Source organism: Rutidosis leptorrhynchoides, chromosome 3 (genome assembly GCF_046630445.1).
Source record: "Rutidosis leptorrhynchoides isolate AG116_Rl617_1_P2 chromosome 3, CSIRO_AGI_Rlap_v1, whole genome shotgun sequence".
Classification (NCBI taxonomy): Eukaryota; Viridiplantae; Streptophyta; class Magnoliopsida; order Asterales; family Asteraceae; genus Rutidosis; species Rutidosis leptorrhynchoides.
The window spans coordinates 176,351,791-176,369,667 of record NC_092335.1 but is presented as its reverse complement, the minus strand read 5'-3'; the positions used below and the strand labels follow the sequence as shown (position 1 = coordinate 176,369,667).

Sequence of the window (17,877 nt, the reverse complement as noted above, 5' to 3'; positions counted from 1 at the left end):
CGTGAACATTCAAGATATATTGAGCGCATAAAGTGCAATATATGAATACTTGAGCCCATGGTTATGATTCACACTCGCTTCTTAAACGAAGGGTCCAAACTTTTCAAGTGTCGTTTTTAAGTTTGAGGTTACTGTTCACGTGATACTCTTGTTGTTATTTCATGTATATTTTTTACATTTGAGTGGAAAACTCATCCTCTAGTAAACAAAAAATCTCATGCTTACGCTCTATAGTCTGAGGCTATATACGATTTTTATTCAATCCTATTAACAATAACTTTCAAACGTTAATATTGTCATTTGTCGGGGTCACCCATGGTTGGTACGACTTTTCTAATAACTATCAAAGATTCACCATTAAAGATATGTTGTTCTGACCCATACTAAACCAATGTTCTTCTTTGTGCAGATATATAGATGGAGGTTTGAGTGTCATTAAAGTTTGTAGTTGTTATCTTAACATTACAATGATAAATGAAAATAGAATTGTTTTTCTTTTCAAATAAGATTAGCCACATTACTTACAAATAATTACAGAATCAAATTACAAGGCAGCATTGCCATTTCTTCTTATCTTTAATTCAAAATTAGAAAGATTCGTAAGAAATAACACAAATAGCATGTCTTCATTGCCTTTTTGAGATCACTAGATTTAAGTATAACTTATCTACTTGTAAATCCATTCATTCGTGCGCCCTCCGGACTCGTCCATATCTATAAATATGCTGACTGCCTGAAACAAAACAGAAGTACAATGAAATTACACACGACACATTACATTTTAAGTTGTATGGTATTGCATTTACATTTAATACCATCTTTAGGCGATACATTATACATCTAAGCGGCCAAGTTCCTAAGCTGCCTCACTCATGATGGTTATGACTAAAGGTAGTAAAATGGGTGAGACAGTTATATGGTCAAAACAGGTTGAATTGGGTGGACTTTTTTGTGCCGTTGGTCCCTCGATTATACTCAAAAAAGTGGACAGCATCCCTTATGTTTTTTTTCTGCTTACAACATCCCTCTATTTCTAAAATTTGTGTTTCAGTGTCCCTCCGTCAACCAACCGTCAACTTTGAACGTTTAGTCCCATCACGTGCATGAAACGTGATGGGTAATTCCGTCTTTTTATCATCTGGCTATATTATACCTAAATTGAAAACCCTAATTCCTCATTTCACACAGCATCCTCTCGTTTGTCTCAAAAAAATTAAAAATTGAAGATCATAACCGCCATGTCTTGGCAGATTCGTGCACCAGAGTTGGATCCAAAGTCAATCGATGACATATACGATATGTATTTATATACTTATATACTTTAAAATGTGCAATTGCAGATATAAGAACCCTAGACCCGATTGAACCCTAAATTTTTAATTTTTTTTTTTCTGCAGATTGTTACCCTGATTTGTTCACAATTATCTTACATCATGGTGGTTATCTAATGAAAAAAGGGACTGGACTGGTTTATAGTGGTCAAACCACCTACATTGACTGTTTTGATGTAGAAAGATTTAGGATAATGCACTTGAATGCAGTTCTTAGGGAATTAGGTTATGATTATGAAAAAGTGGTTACATTTAGGTATCTTGAACCGAATAAACCGTTGGATGTTAGATTACAACTTTTAGTTGACCATGAAGATATTACCAGGATGCTTATGCACATGGAAATTGACTCTTCAATTAGGCAATTTAATGTGCATGTTGAGCATGAGAATACAACTGGAAAGAGGTTACTAATTGAAGAAAATGATGATATTCCACTTAATGTAGAAAATGAAGATATCCCAGCTAATGAAGAAAATGATGATATCCCATCTAATGAAGAAAATGAAGCTGAAGATAGTGATTATTTAGATGATGAGGATCATTACATTGAAGATGCTGATGTAGATATGAAAGCATTCAGGTTTAACATTGATAAAGACATTGAGTTTATGGGCAATGGTTCTAAGGTGTTCAACAATGATGAGGTAGAAATTGAAGTGGATTGTGAGGTAGAGGAATTGAATCTTGATGGGTTTGAGAGATATGATGATGAAATTGATGAGGAAGCAGTTAGGAAAAAGAAAATTAGTTGCATAAAACAACAAGTTGAAGGCAATGCAGAAATAGGAAAGACCTTCTTTTATCTAGGACAGAAGTTTAAATCTAAAGAAGAGGTTAGGGATGCAGTTATACACCATGCTATTGAAACTAGGAGGAAACTTGTTTTTGTTAAGAATGATAAAAAAAGGATTAGGGTTAGATGTGAAGGACTTGTAACTAAACCTGTTGTTGAAAATTCAAAGTCAAACACTGAGGATGGTAGTCAAAAGAGTGATGTGGGACCTAGTGAGGTGGGAAGAAAGAGACGTGTGAGGAAAAAAAGCATTAAAGTCGGTTTAGGTAGAATGAAAAAGGACAAAACAGTAAAAGGTAAATCCAAGAAAGTTGATAAGGGGGAATCTTCTTGCTCCCCAAAAAGAAGAGAGTGGGTAAAAAGAAAATTGAATATTAAATATTATTGGGTATTGTTGGTGTCAAAAGCCAATGGATCTAATGAATGGGTGGTATCAACTTACAAACCCCATCACATCTGTAAAAAAACCAGACACCTACCATTCTGCAATTACAAGTTCTTAGCAACCAAAGTCTTTCCTCAATTATCAACCAATCCCAAAATACCAATTAAAGCAGTGAGAACTAATTTGGAAACAGATCTTGAACTTCAGATCTCAGAATATAAAGCATATCAAGCTTTCAGAACTGCAACTAGGATAATGCAAGGTGATTATCAATCACAATATGGGGAACTTAGAGATTATATCTTGGAACTGAAGAGGTCTAATCCTGATACAACTGTGAAACTTGAAGTTGAGCCTGGAAACCTTAAATCTAACACTAGGGTTTTCAAAAGAATTTACATATGTCTTGGTGCATTGAAGAAAGGGTTTAAAGAGATAGGCAGAGATTTGTTGGGGTTAGATGGTTATTTCATGAAGGAACCTGCTGTTGGTTGTATTTTAACTGCTGTAGGTATAGATTCTAACAATGGCATTTATCCTCTTGCTTATGCCATTGTTGAGAAAGAACAAGGGTCATCATGGACTTGGTTCTTGAGTGTTTGGGTGAAGATCTAGGATTGTGCACCAACTCTAACTTCACATTCATATCAGACAGACAAAAGGTTTGACCTTTCTAAGCTTTAACTTTGTAATTTGTATATTTAATTTGTATAGTTAATTTGTACATTCATATTGTTAGTTTTAACTTTGCTAAATTTGTATTGTTATGGTTTGATACAAGCTGTTGATAAATTGTTTCCATGTGCTGAGCACAGACATTGCCTTAGACATATTCATGGCAATATGAAAGGTCAGTTTAGGGGTGTTGCATATAAAAACCATTTATGGAGGTGTGCTACTATGACAACAATCCCTGAGTTTGAAAATGCAATGAGAGATTTAAAGGAATTTGATACTGCTGCTTATGAATGGTTAATTAAGATTCCACGTCATCAATGGGCTAGAAGTCATTTCACTGGAAGAGCACTATCTGATGTCTTGCTTAGCAACATGTGTGAGGTTTTTAATAGGTGGTTGGTTGATGCCAGGGATAAACCCATTGTGACTGCTTTGGAGTACATTAGGGAATATTGTATGAAAAGGATAGTTAATGTAATCAAGAAAAAAGACAAGTGGGATGGACCTTTAACTATTGCAGCTACCAAGTTGTTTGAGAAAATCAAATCTGATGCTAACAGAAGCTTTGTTTTATGGGGAGGTAACCAAAAATATCAAGTTAGTGGACAATCAGTGAATGGACAACCACAAGAACAATGTGTTGTTATCTCAATTTACAATCAAAGTATAATTATTTCAGTTACTCATTTCCTCTGCAAGCTTTTAATTAGGGATCTGCTTTCACGTAACAGATTTGGGGGTTTTTGGTAACCCTAAATTGAGTAACAATTCAACAATTCAAGATGGGGAAAACGTCAGGAGGGAAGAAGAAAAAGAAGGTGTAAACTTTTCCTTGGGTTTTGAGGAATAGGCAAATAGGGTTAGATGATGAACATGAAGGAAGATCCTTAGATCAATCTACTGGATCTAATCAATCGCCTAGATTGGATACGGTTGCACATGAAGACGGTAATTCTTCGTGTCATATGGATGATCAGATGAGCATACACGCGTCATCAGAATCTTCTGGCAAGGAGGATGAAGGTGTGACTGGGAAATTGGCTGCTGTTGGGACTAAAGTAACAAGTGATGGATCTATGCAGGACCCAACCAAGCAGAGATCATACTTAATTACTACTGGTGGCTCATATGATAATCATGATTCAGAGGGGATGGTTCTGAAAACCTATAGTACTAGAAAGAGGAAGGGTAAAGTGAACCAGCTGATTGATGTTGGGGATGGTCCTTCTAAAGAAAAGAAGAGTGCTCAATTTGTTCCTTATGCTGGTGATTCTTCTATTCCTGTTAATGAAAAAATACTCCCTGAAGTAATTAAAAAACGCAAGGGTAACAGGAAGAAAGGTGGGTATGGTAAGAATTCTGCTATAACTGATCATTCTATTGATGATATTGTAGTTAATAATGATGATATTATTGCTAAATCTATTGGTGAAACAATTGCTGTTGCTAAGCCGACTGTTTCTGCTAGTCCTGTTGTATTCTTTAAGAGTTCAACAGATGGTAGTTATAATGAGGTTGATGTAAACCTAGTGGCTGCTGCTGAGAATGCTGTTAAGTTATTTAAGAATGATGGTTTTAGAGAGTCAATTATTGTTCCTGATGATTTCTCCCAATTTACATTGGGTGGCGATGTAACATTAATGAATATGCAGGATAATAATAGTGGTGATAATGATAATGTTGTTCCTGGGATTAAATCTGTAACAAAGGAGGAAGTTGAGACTAGTGATGGGCAAGGCAATACAGATAATAAAACCCCAAGAGCATGGGTAAATCCAAACGTCACTTTTGCTGACTTCTTAAAACAAAACAAAGATGAAGAGGAATTAAAAATGGAATTCATTCCACCTGTTTTAATGTCTAATGGTCAAAAGAGAGTTGTTTTCTCCGCTGAGGAGGTTAAGAAGGGCGGCAGTGCATTTTCTCTTCAATTATATGGGTATTTTATCGGAACTTCTATGGATTATAGGGTTGTTAATGCCCATATAAGGAGAATGTGGTGGAGGTATGACCTTAAAGAAATCGTCAAAACAGCTGCAGGATTTTATTTATGCAAATTTAAAAGTGAAAAGGGTATGAAGGAGGTGCTTGAGAGTGGTCCATGGTTAGTTAATAATGTTCCTTTTTTTGTGAATCAGTGGGAACCTGGGGTTTGACTTGAAAAAATTGAACCTGAAAAAGTCCCAATTTGGATTTGTATTCACAATATTCCAATTGAACTATGGAGTGGCAGAAGTATAGGTAAACTTGTTAGTGGTATTGGTAGGCCTATGTTGATGGACAAAGTTACTTCAGAGAGATGTTTGAGTAAAAGTGGAAGACTAGGGTTTGCTAGAGTTTTGACTGAAGTCAATGCAAATGATGACCTTCCTAGCTTTGTCGAATTTTCCTATCATGTGATTGGTTCTTTTCCAGCCAAAGTGGGTAAACTTGAGGTGACCTATCAATGGAAACCGCCTTCATGCACTCATTGCAAAGTGTTTGGCCACTCTTTTAATACTTGTAAAATTAGGCCTAAAACAGAAGATGAAGTATCGGCACAAGTGTTAAAAGACGCTTTGAAAATCAACAATGATGGTGAAACAGTTGATTTAAATAACCAGTGTGTTGAGGACGGCTTTAAAGTTGTTGGTAAGAAAGGAAGGGTTTTTCAGAAGTTGAATTTTTATAATAATAAAAGTCAAAGGCAGTCAACCGAAGCAAAAGGTATCAAGCAAAATGCAGTTAAGAATAATTATGGTATTAAAGACAATATTGATGTGGAGGAAACAAATTGGAATGTGGAGTCCCAGAAAAGTCAAAATCATAATGTTTTGAGGAAAGGAGATAAAGGGAAGGGCATTGATGGTGAAGGTAATAATAAGACATATTCTAAAGATAGAATTGAAACAAACAATCCTTTTTATGTATTAGTAGATGATGAGGGTAATACTGATGGTAATACTGATGATATTATAATTGAAGAATCTATAAATGATAAATTTGATGATAGGTGGAACTTACGGAATTCAGAAAAAAAGAAACTAAAAAGTTATTTGGATAAACATAATCCTCCAGGAAAAGAAGTAATCGATCAATGGCAACCACACGAGTTCAAGTATTTTAGGACTCAATGGATTGCTGCTGGATTTGGTAACTTTGATAAAGATGGCATGGTTATTGGCGATTGATGTTAAGTTTGATAATAATGCTCCGAAATTAGGGTATTCATCTTGTTAGTTTCTTACTTTATGTCTAGTATAGGTCCTCGAGTTTCACTCAAATTAGTGTTACTCATATTGTAATCCTCTTTGTATCATTTCCTTATCAATAAAATTAGCTTGCTTTTCAAAAAAAAAAAAAAAAAAGAACAATGTGTTGTTGACATGGAGACTAGGAGTTGTGCATGCAGAAAGTGGGAGTTGACTGGCATGCCTTGCAAACATGCAGTGGCAGTGAACTGGAATATGGTGGAAAATGGTATGGAAGTTGGTGACCCAGAATCATGGTGTCATGATGTTTATAAGTTGACCACTTGGAACAACACCTACCAGTTTACAATTGAGCCCTTGAATGGAAGGCATTTATGGCCATCTGCTGGGAATTTGTACAAACTAGTAGCCCCAAAAAAGGTTTCCACTCCTGAGAGACCTAAGAAAAAAAGAAGGTTGTCTGTTAATGAGAATGATGACATTGGTGAAGGAGGTAAAGTTTCAACACAAGGTATGTAGTGTAAATTTTCATTCATGTTACTTATTAAACTAGTCTACTTATTATTTAGTGTAAACTGTCACAGTTAAATAAATTTAGGTAACTATTTTACAGGTAAGTTAAAGAACTGTGGTAAGTGTGGGCAATTTGGGCATAATAGGAGAGGTTGTGATGGAAGTGGGAATGGAAAGAAGGTCAAGGCTGCCGGAGATGGGAATGGGAAGAAAGTCAAGGCTGCTGGAAAAGGGAATGGGAAAAAGAAGTGAATGTCAAGTTAATTGCTTTTGGGATGTTTTTTTTGGAACTATGTAATGTTATGTAATGGCAGTTTATGTATTAGGTTTGGAACTATGTAATGTATTTTGGGATGTCTTTTGTGAAACTTGTTACTTTAATGGTACTTGTTATGGTATATGTAATGGTTTGAATTTGTTACTTTAATGTCTTTTTGTGGAACATGTCTTTTGAACATGTCTGAGGTTTTTAATGGTACTTTGATTGCAAGTGTTATTGTCAAAACAAAGACAAAGTGTTAATAATGTGACCAAAACATTCATTCTTTATTAATGATACAACCAAAACAAAAGAGATGAACATAAGTGACAAAAAGATACTTAATTTCAACCCAAACACATTACATAATTGTTACATTGTTCATCAATTGTTAAGGAAATAAACTGCAAACAGAAACAAGCTAACAATGAACATTAACTTCCATTTCCTAGCTCTTTCTTCTTGATTTCTAAGCCTTTCATAAACTGCAACTAACACAGGATTCGGAGGATCATACCAAACAAAGAAAGAGCAACCTAACCTCTGCAACATATAAAAACGAATTTAAGATTAACAATTTGAAATTTTAACGAATTAGGGTTTTAATCGTTGCAATTACTTGCGAGGAACAACAATAAAAACGACGATCAGGGTTAGCATCAGTTCTTGATAAACGAATAACAGCAGGACGACCACACCAGCATTCCATTTTGTACGAATTTTGGAATTAATTGAGGTGAAATCGAATTGGGGTTTTTTTTTCTCTAGGGTTTGAGATCGAACGGGTTTAGGGGATGAGATCATTTGGGGGTTTTTATATGGAGCATCCATCTCAGCTAATAACGAAAAAGACAAAATTACCCATCACGTTTCATGCACGTGATGGGACTAAACGTTCAAAATTGACGGTTGGTTGACGGAGGGACACTGAAACACAAATTTTAGAAATAGAGGGATGCTGTAAGCAGAAAAAAAAAACAAAAGGGATGCTGTCCACTTTTTGAAGTATAATCGAGGGACCAACGGCACAAAAAATTCAATTGGGTGGGTCACAAAGAGTTATACTTTTAATTTTCTTTCTTTTTGGAACTTTAGGAATAATTAACCTTTTAACTATGAATTGTCTGAGCCTGTGAGGTTAAAATTACTTGAGATACATTTTATGAGACTTTTGACCCCTTCACCCCAAGTTTACCCATAGGACCTGTTATAGGCAAAGTAGAACCCCAATCGATCTGTTTACTCATAAATGGGTCAACATACAGACGCAGGTTCGATCCCTTCGGAGGTCAGTCTGTCACATGGTTGGGGGTCCAGGATAGGGGAGTTGTCCGGAGCTAATCCTTGTGGGGTGGACAATGGCTGGTGCCAAAAAAGCACACGGGATCTGGGTGTTCCCGCCAATTTACACCTTTTTGCCACATAAATGGGTCAAAATTGCTACCTCTAATGTTTTATCTAAGCTTGAACCTATCTGGTATTTGGGTTGGTGCTCAGGGAACCTAAACGGTCAGAGCCTAATAGAGCTTTATAGTTTTATATAAGCCTAGCAGAGCCACTTTTTTTTAGTGGTTGAAACTTTTGTACGAAAATATTAGTAGGATTATATCCTAATGGTTTGAGATAATAGTATACTCCCTCTGTCCAAAAAAATACCACAATGTTTAATTTGTCACTAAACAAATTGAAAAAACTTGCACAATTGTATCTTATACTGTCAGTTAATTGACGATCAAGTAATTTATACACAAAAAATATAAACTTACCTTTCCAATACGAGGTCGCTCTTTTAACTTTTCCAGACTGTTTCGAATATGAGAGACTGCTCCCCAGCATTTCAATGTATTTGCCACATCATCAAGCCTCATCAAGTATTCTTCTTCGGTTAACGGAAAAGATCTCTGCCAGTTGACAAAATGAATAGGCAGCAAAACTGATTTTTCATCTTTAACAAACACTATTTGTTTTTTTTTAATGACAATTTTTAAAAAAGTATTGATATGTAACATATGATAGCTCTACGTGCAGCCATAAATTTTAAGAACGAAATACTAGCTTATGGTGCGTTTAATAAAACTGAATGATAAAACTCTAAATGGTTCATAATCTAATTGATTTAAAGGTTTTGAATGAAGTTGGTTTTGAATGACAATAACATGTTTGATAATCATTTTGAATGAACAATGTGAATGATGTAAAATTACCTTACTAACCTTTAAAATGAATAAAAAAATAATATACTCCCTCCGTCCCATTACAAGTGTCCACTTACTTTTTGCACACAGTTTAAGAAAATTCCACTAACTTCATTCTCCACCAATCAGAAATCTTCTCTCTCCAGAATAACTTCTTCTCATTGGTTGAAATACAAAGTGGACACTTGAAATGGAACATCCCAAAATGAAAATATGGACACTTGTGGTGGGACGGAGGTAGTAGTTGTTTAATAAGTGTTAGTATTGATATAATTTAAAATGGATATTACATGACATTTATGTGCTTAATGGTTAACAGAGTTTTTCAACTCTGAGAGTATTTCAACTCTGAATGGTTTAACATTGAATGCTCAACATCATATGTCATTCAGAGATAAAAAAAACAAACGCACTGAATACCGAGGATTCAACGGTGAACCATTAATTAAGAGGCAAACACACACAAACACCCTTAGTTACCTGTTCCATGTATTTCCACATGACACTTAATGCAAGTAGGTTTTTACCCATGAATTCCTGCATCATTTTATTTTGATTAAGATAAGATGTTAAAAATGTCAATAATCCTATAATCCTTAATCCTGTATCAATATAAGAAAGAGTAAAAAACAAATCTATCCAAATCAACAGACTTTATAACTTTATCATGACATTTAGTGGTAAATAAATAATAACATAATGAAAGTTGTACCTTCTTTATAAGCTGATCTTCCATATTTCTTCCTAATGAGGGTTGCAATATCAATTCCAGATAAAGCAGAATCATCTATCACTACTAGAAAATCGATTTTAATGGACGGAGGTTTTTCCGGACGATGGCCATCGTCCGGGAAGAGCTACTACACGCCAAAAAACGGACCCACTAGCACCTGCATGTTTGACCCACTTTCCCGGACGACTCCAAATCGTCCCGGAAGATACTATTTAATTATTATTATTTTTGGCTTGAAAATATTTGGCTCCAAAATGTGGCAATTTTGGAGCCTTTTTCTTTCCGGACGATAAATCGTCTGGGAAAACCTTTCCGGACGATAAGCTTCATCAGTCCAAAAATAAATAAAAAAACTCACACAACCGCGCCTAAAATTTCGTTTCCCTCCATTTGATTCCCGGACGATTTATCGTCCGGAACGGGTCGTCCGGGAAAAGTTTCGGCAGAAAAGCTGAAACTTGGCTACCTTTTTCTCACTTTCACCTACCAAAAAAACTCGCACAACTCCGGTGTTATCGAGCGATTTCCGGCGATTTCCCGCTTCTTCCACACCAAATCCAACAATCTTTCATCCAAATCACTACCAAGGTATGTTCTTCACTTTTTTCTTTTTTAATTTTGATTCTTTTTCATGTTTAGTTTGTTAAAACCCCAAATCCGAAAATTGGGGTTAACATTTGATAATTGTTGTGATTATATATGTTTTAGCTTATGATTTTCATGTTTAGTTTGTTACTATGCTTATGTTTGATGATTCCTTGAATATTTAAATCCGAATTTAGTTAGTAAAGTGGTGGGTTTTGTGATGAAATTGTCAAGAACATGAAATTGTTGTATGACAATATGTTTAGTTTCATGAATTTCATGCTTAGTTTGTTAAGTTGCTTAAGTTTTGATTATAATTGGTCCTAAAATCCAATTTTAATTAGTAAATTGATAGGTTTGATGAAGAAAATGTTATGTACATTTTTAATTAGAAAAATTAGTATAAGTATATAATTATAAGTATACAAGTATAAGTATATAATTATAAATGTTATTGTTTATGTTTATGTTTATGCTTATGATTATGCTTATGTTTATGTTTATGTTTATGTTTATGTTTATGCTTATGCTTATTTTTGTATGCTTATAAGAAAATGGATTATTTGATTTTATACATTTAAGTTATTTATTTGTGTGTTTGTAGAACGAACGTCAAGCCAAGAATGCGAAAATCGGTCCTATAAAAAATTACAAGATCTTGCACATACCCAAGGATCGTACCAAGTGGAATGATTCGTTCATACCGAAAATTAATTACGTAAGTGATACATTTTTATAGATTATGGTGTACTTCTTATAAATAATAGTATAAGTCAATTGGTGTACTCCCGATATATATATATATATATATATATATATATATATATATATATATATATATATATATATATATATATATATGTATATATATATATATATATATATATATGTATATATATATATATGTATATATATATATATGTATATATATATATATATATGTATATGTATATATAATATAATGGTCTTGTAAGTGATACATTTTTATACGTATGTATGTATATATAAATAATGATATATTAGTAATATTTATATTTTTTTAACTTTGTAGAAACGAATGAAGACGTTGTTAAAACAATTTCCCGGCACCGACGAGGAAGTTATCATGGAACAAGTTTTGGGCGAACGACCGGGACACCAACGCGGATTGGGCCCGAAGATGCCAAAGTCGGTAACTAATTCTGAATCTTCATCGTCTACCGGTCGGAGTCGTCAACCCGAAATACCACCACAACCATACTACACGGCGGCCGACATTGAACGAATAATTGCTTTTAATAATATGCAAATCCCGGACGATGTTCGACCAAGATTTGGCTATCCTCCCGGTACTTCCACTACCGGTACTTCTAATACCGGTACTTCCACTTCCGGTAACCCGAGCTCGAACGATGACTTTGATAACGATTTGTATAATGATGGATTTGACGGTTTGTAATTTGTTTGGTGTGCGTCAAGACAATTATGAAATGGTTGATACGTTTTGTAAACGATATTTTATTTTGTAGTTTTTCGGATATTGTAATGCATGTTTGGATAAGTGTATGTTTCAAGACTTTTGTTTAGTGTTATTATGGTATTTTGTGAATTCGTAATCGTTATTATATAGCAGGTTTTTAATTTGTAAATGTGCTGGAAACTGCAGAATTTGTGCTGTTTTATTAGTCTGGAAATGCAGAAACCAAATCTGCTAAAAATGCAGATACTGGCTTTCCCAGACGATAAGTCGTCTGGGATTAGTCGTCCGGGAAAAGCATTATGCGTCATTATTTTAATATTAAAAGGGAGAAACGACTTCTCGTCCGGGAAAAGTCGTCCGGGAAAATCGTCCACGAATGCAGTGTTGAAAGTCAAAGTGGGGCCCACGTACACGTCTGGGAAAAAAATCTTCGTCCGGGAATACTTTCAAGGACGGACTTTCCCAGACGACCATTCAGGGACGAAAAGTCATCCGGGATCAATTTCGGGGACGACTTATCGTCTGGAATTTTCGTCCAGGAAGACCTCGTTTCTAGTAGTGTATGCCAATAATTCTTTCTAAAATCTCTGAGATTTTCATTGTTAACCTGTAAACTATAAGATTAATCTTTTGCATCCAAGATATGTATGTATGCATGCATGCATGCATGCATGCATGTATGTATGTATGTATGCATGCATGCATGCATGTATGTGTATGTCTAAGTGTATATCTATGTGTATAAAATCATCTTAGAAGAACAAACATATACCAACATTTACCTATATATATGTAGATAGATATAGATATGTACATATACACAAGGTTGCAAAATTCGCTATTCGGAGATTAATCGGTCGGGAATTTGAAAAGATTAATCAGCAAAACGGAGATTAATCGGATTGTACTGTATACATTTAAATATTAAATTTTAAAAATTATATGTGTAAATATAGAAAATAAACATAAATATAAAAATAAACTTTAACATAATTGTCTAAAATATTTATTTTGCTCCAAAACTATAAATATCTAGTTTAAATTCATGTTAAAATGTTAACCATTTTTGACTTTGACCGATTTTGGTTACTAAATTCGGTTTTGACCCATCAATTGACATTGTCCGTTTAATTAAACGGATTTTTGGAAATTGGAACGAATTGCTCTTAAAAATGATTAATCGGAGATTAATCGTTGAGTAATCGGGTTTTTTACAACACTGCATATACACACACACATATATATACATCAAGAAAAATAGGAACAAAAGAATAAACTTACTAATTCAGCTTTGCCTTCGGACTTGTCATCATTTGTAGCGTCACCCGACTCATTTCTATTTGAATCATCATTCATCTTACTAGAACAAACGGCATGGCAACATTTACCAATACAAGAACCAAGTACAGCGTACTGTCTCTCGAATAATAGTGATTTACTACCAGAAGAACCTGAACCTAAACCTAAACCTAAATTTGTAAAACATGGAAGGTTACAACATCCTTTTCTCAAAATATGATCCTTATCTCTTAATGACCAAGTACAAGGAAGGTAGCCTGAACAACCACCATATTCTGAAAATAAACCGATCACTTTAGAAGCAATTACCATTCTTAGGTTCATACTATTAGTTTATTCTGATTCTGATTACCTTTAACAAGAGAATGAGTAATTGTGTAATAAAATGTATGATCATTTCTACATATTTGTTATCCAAAGATTATATTTCGGTTGAGTTTTATCTCAAACGTGGTCCATTCAAAAGGGAACGGGTCAAATGGGTATAATTGAGTTCAAAGATAAAGACTCGCACACCCATCACAACACCTGTTGGTTAATATTAATGGGATAATCGGATACAATTAAGCCATAAGTAAGCTGCTCCAATGGGTCAAATAGCTTAGAAATCATCCAAAGTGTAGTATTAATGAACCTAGTATCGAGGATATATAGTTCAAGTGCCAGATTTAGGGGAAAAAGGATTTTCCGTCCGTCAATCATGCAAGCTCGGTCGGAATCTAAATTCGTGAGCGTGTAAAACAGTCTGAAGATTAATCTATTCAACTGGATTGAGTAATTAATATCAAAGGCGAAGAATTACATTTAAGGAGATCATAATTCAATCGGAGTTGATGAACTTGAATCCGAGAGTGGTAGAGTAAGTTTATTGTGTGTGAAGATGATGAAATGAATAACCCAGAGGTTTATTTATAGGTGTGAAAGTTTCTTACATGGGAGGCTGACGTGGTACACGTGCCACTTGTGTGTGTAACAAACTTTCCAGAATAGAAGGGCCTGTGTGGCGCACACACTCCCCATGTGTGCGCACTGCCTTAGATATTTTGGGGCTTACGTCACAGTCTAATAGCGTGTAGAATGCTCAAACTGTAGGACTTACATCTAATACCGGCTTTAGAAAACTCCAAGTACTCCTATCCGGTCATTTGAGAACAGTAACCAGAGTATCTTGTACGTTTTGCAATACGAACTTCCTTATGCTAATACACTCGTTCTTCTATACTACTAAAATTGTATAATTGTATAGGACGCCATCAAATTTATAGATAGAACACTATATAGTTATAAAATTAGTGGCTTTTGTGGAAGTAAATAGTCATTTTTTAGATAAAAAATTACAAAGTACTACTCAAATTATATAAGATCTTAATAAGTTTTGATTATGGAATCGTAATTGCTAACTATACTCTTAGTTTTGTCATTTCACGAAGAAATACCTCAATTGTATATCCAATGAGGAATTTTAGTACAAGAAAAAAAAAAATTAAAATTGGTCCATGTTATAAAGTTATATATACTAGACCCTCCATTTATTGATAAAACAAATATCTCATCTTTCATATATACAAACACCCAAATTTGTTGGTGATTTTGGTGTCATCCAACAATCATTTTAGGTAATTAGAATTTACTTGAAAGCAAAAGTCATCTATTTATATTTAATAACGGACATGGAGAGCGTAGAATGAATGTCCGTAAGAGTTAACTAGACACTGTCGTTGAAATTTTTAGGGTCAAAGGAGGCGCACCCCCTTGCGGTGTTCAAGGGGCAGGACCCTTGCAGGGTCCAAGGGGTAGCACCTCTTGCGGGGTCTAAGGAGCAGCGCCCCTAGTTGGGTTCAGGTACTATGCAATATTACCAAACGTCACATCTCAACTGATTATCCCGCCAAAATGAAGGGTTGCACCCTTTGATTTTCATCTGCCAATTGCAACATAATATTAAAATTGTTTTTGGCATATTGCTTTTATAACAATACATATAGTAATTCACATTTCACTAATACTCTAAATTTAATTTGAATTGTTCTTGCCTACAATCAAATTGATTTCTTGTCTTATCTCAATTGAGATTTCGTGCAACTCAAGGCTTGTAAATACTTAATTAGAAAAGTGATTCACTATTCAAGAAACAATCATGGATTATCAATTTACAACTCGTTTTCTTACAAAATTACATATAGTTACTAACTTACTATATACTTAAAAAAACATATTAACTACAATCCCAAACCGGTTTATTACAAATATAAATAAGCACATAATCAAATTCAACCTTAATATATGAAATGACAGATAGATGAGAATTAAAGAACCTGAAACGGAAGATTGTTTATATAATTGAATTGGTATTCCGGTGCTGGATAAAATATGGGTGTTGTTGTTGGTCATGGACAATGAGCTGAGAAATTGGTGAAGCGAATTAATAGTGAAGAAGATGAACAACATGATATATACTCCGTGTATAAAAATTAATTTATGTGGTGATTGTTATCCTAATAGACCATGACCGTTAAATATAATCACATTCACTCTTGCTACAATTTTACGTGACGCAATCTATTGTCAACATGTGACTTGTGCGTGTAAACTTAGATCTACAATTCTAAATCTTATTTGGTTGTTACACAAAATGAGTGTTGTGGGTTAAAGCCGCTAGTGTTCGATATTTAGTTTTAAACCGTTTAAATTGAATAATGAATCTAAACTAAGACGGAAAAAATTTAAACCGAATGTATAAAATGGTTTTTGAATCGAGCAAAACCGAAAACCGAAGGGATTCAGTTCTAGTTTGATTTTGGTTTGGAAATTTTAAATTTGATTTAACCAAAAGCCGATATTAAACCGAATTCAATTTTACAATATTAAACTTAATATATTAAGTTATTGATATTATTATTTACATGTTCAAGATATAATTCGTGTAGATATCATATCTTTTCAAGTTAAATTATGTTTGCTCGGAATTTAAACCCTATTTGAGTTTTTAATTTCTTATGTGACATCTTATCATCGTTGAAGGGATTGATCTATTTTGGTAAGCATGTAAAGTTGGCTCCTCGTTATATTAGGTCGTTCAATATCCGGCAGGTGCTAAACGATCAAACAGTTGGGTTAGATCTTCCGCCAGAGCTGTTGGGTATTCATGATACTTTCAACGCATGTTATCTCCGTAAGTGCAAAGTGGATGACGATAGTCATATTCTTCCATTACAAGATCTGAAAGTGGATTTGAATAAGAAGTTGGTTGAGGAACCTGTTAAACCGTTGGGCCGAAAAGTTACGAAACTTCGAAAGAAACAGATTACGATGGTATTAGTTGAATGGAAGCATAGTTTAGGTTAGAACCAACCATTGGAAACCGAAGATTTGATGAAATCTAGAATACCCTAACTTGTTTCAGTACTGCCAAATTTCGAGAACCGAATCTTTTCGAGAGGCAGATTTGTAACATCCCGGTTAGGGGGTCTAGGTGAGACGTGTATTTTATATTAATATGTAATAACTTATGTTCTAATAAATTATGTGATATTTATGTGTTATGTGTTTAGTTAAATTCGTTTTGTGACAAGAATCACAAAACATATCCATTTGACTGAGTTGGGCCTCGTTTGGGATGCCTAACGGGTGCGTTGTGTTTCTGAAAGCAGGTAAAATACTTGTGTGTGTTTGTGTGTGTGTGTGTGTGTTGGATTAGGTTTCCTTAATGTGAAGAAAACTTTTTTTACTTTTAATACTGCATTTCTATTTCCTTTCTTTTTTTAGAAATTCCACACATATACACACACAACCAAACCCACCCTTTATTCCTAATTCTTCAACCTTTGATTCTCGAAGTTTTGTAGCAAATCGGTGTTATATTCTTGTGCCTGTGTTTATCAACTAAAACACAAGATAATCAGGGTTCGATATCATAAGCTTTATCTTGTAAAATCATTTGATTATGTTAGTTTGTTACAAATGAGTCAAATGCTTGATTCTTGCTCAAATGTGTTTGTTTGTTAAAAGTGATATTTGAAATAGTTTGTATATGGTTTGCACAAAGTTCTCGAGTGGTTTTTGCATCAAAAACGAGAATTGGAGCTTTAAACCCCGAACAACGTTGATAAATCTGATGAACTTGATCCGTACGAATCAGTTTCCTATCAGTACATTTTTGTTATAATGAAAATAATCGTGGCCAAACAGAAAATATCGATTAATGAATTGTATTACTCGTACGTAACACACAAAAGCCTACGGCTTCTTTTTATTACTTCACGTAAAATAATAATAATAACATAAACTGAGTTCTCCACTCGTACAACCAAAATATAAATACTAGAACATGCTAAACACTAGGAAACTTAAAATGTAGATAAACATTAAAATAACAAATTTTGGATAAACATTAAAAATAATTAATATAAATGTAGATAAGAATTCTGATTTGCTATCTTCATTGACATCACGT

General features: G+C 34.2%; 1 protein-coding gene across 4 annotated transcripts; it reads right to left on the bottom strand.

Annotated features, from left to right (window-relative positions):
- Positions 1-500: 500 nt before the first annotated feature.
- Positions 501-15,880, bottom strand: LOC139902764 (uncharacterized). Of its 4 annotated transcripts, none has more exons than XM_071885368.1 (7): positions 13,407-14,634; positions 12,690-12,732; positions 10,061-10,139; positions 9,829-9,885; positions 8,920-9,054; positions 6,721-6,820; positions 501-729 (listed from the first exon to the last, which is right to left on the bottom strand). In XM_071885368.1, exons 3-6 carry the CDS (start codon positions 10,133-10,135, stop codon positions 6,725-6,727), a joined length of 363 nt encoding a protein of 120 aa, XP_071741469.1. In that variant the 5' UTR covers positions 10,136-10,139; positions 12,690-12,732; positions 13,407-14,634; the 3' UTR covers positions 501-729; positions 6,721-6,724. The 4 variants fall into 4 exon arrangements, with proteins under 4 accessions (XP_071741469.1, XP_071741470.1, XP_071741468.1 ...); XM_071885367.1 differs by lacking the exons at positions 501-729; positions 6,721-6,820 and adding exons at positions 7,462-7,696; positions 15,740-15,880 and having other exon boundaries at positions 13,407-13,588; XM_071885369.1 differs by lacking the exon at positions 6,721-6,820 and having other exon boundaries at positions 501-733.
- Positions 15,881-17,877: the final 1,997 nt, after the last annotated feature.

Excerpts from the sequence above, each read along its gene's own strand:
- LOC139902764 (XM_071885367.1), bottom strand. The coding sequence starts at position 10,135 with ATGATTCTGCTTTATCTGGAATTGATATTGCAACCCTCATTAGGAAGA. Across the intron at positions 9,886-10,060 it reads AAGATCAGCTTATAAAGAAG|GAATTCATGGGTAAAAACCT; the intron begins GTACAACTTTCA and ends AAAATGATGCAG. Across the intron at positions 9,055-9,828 it reads TGTGGAAATACATGGAACAG|AGATCTTTTCCGTTAACCGA; the intron begins GTAACTAAGGGT and ends GTCAACTGGCAG.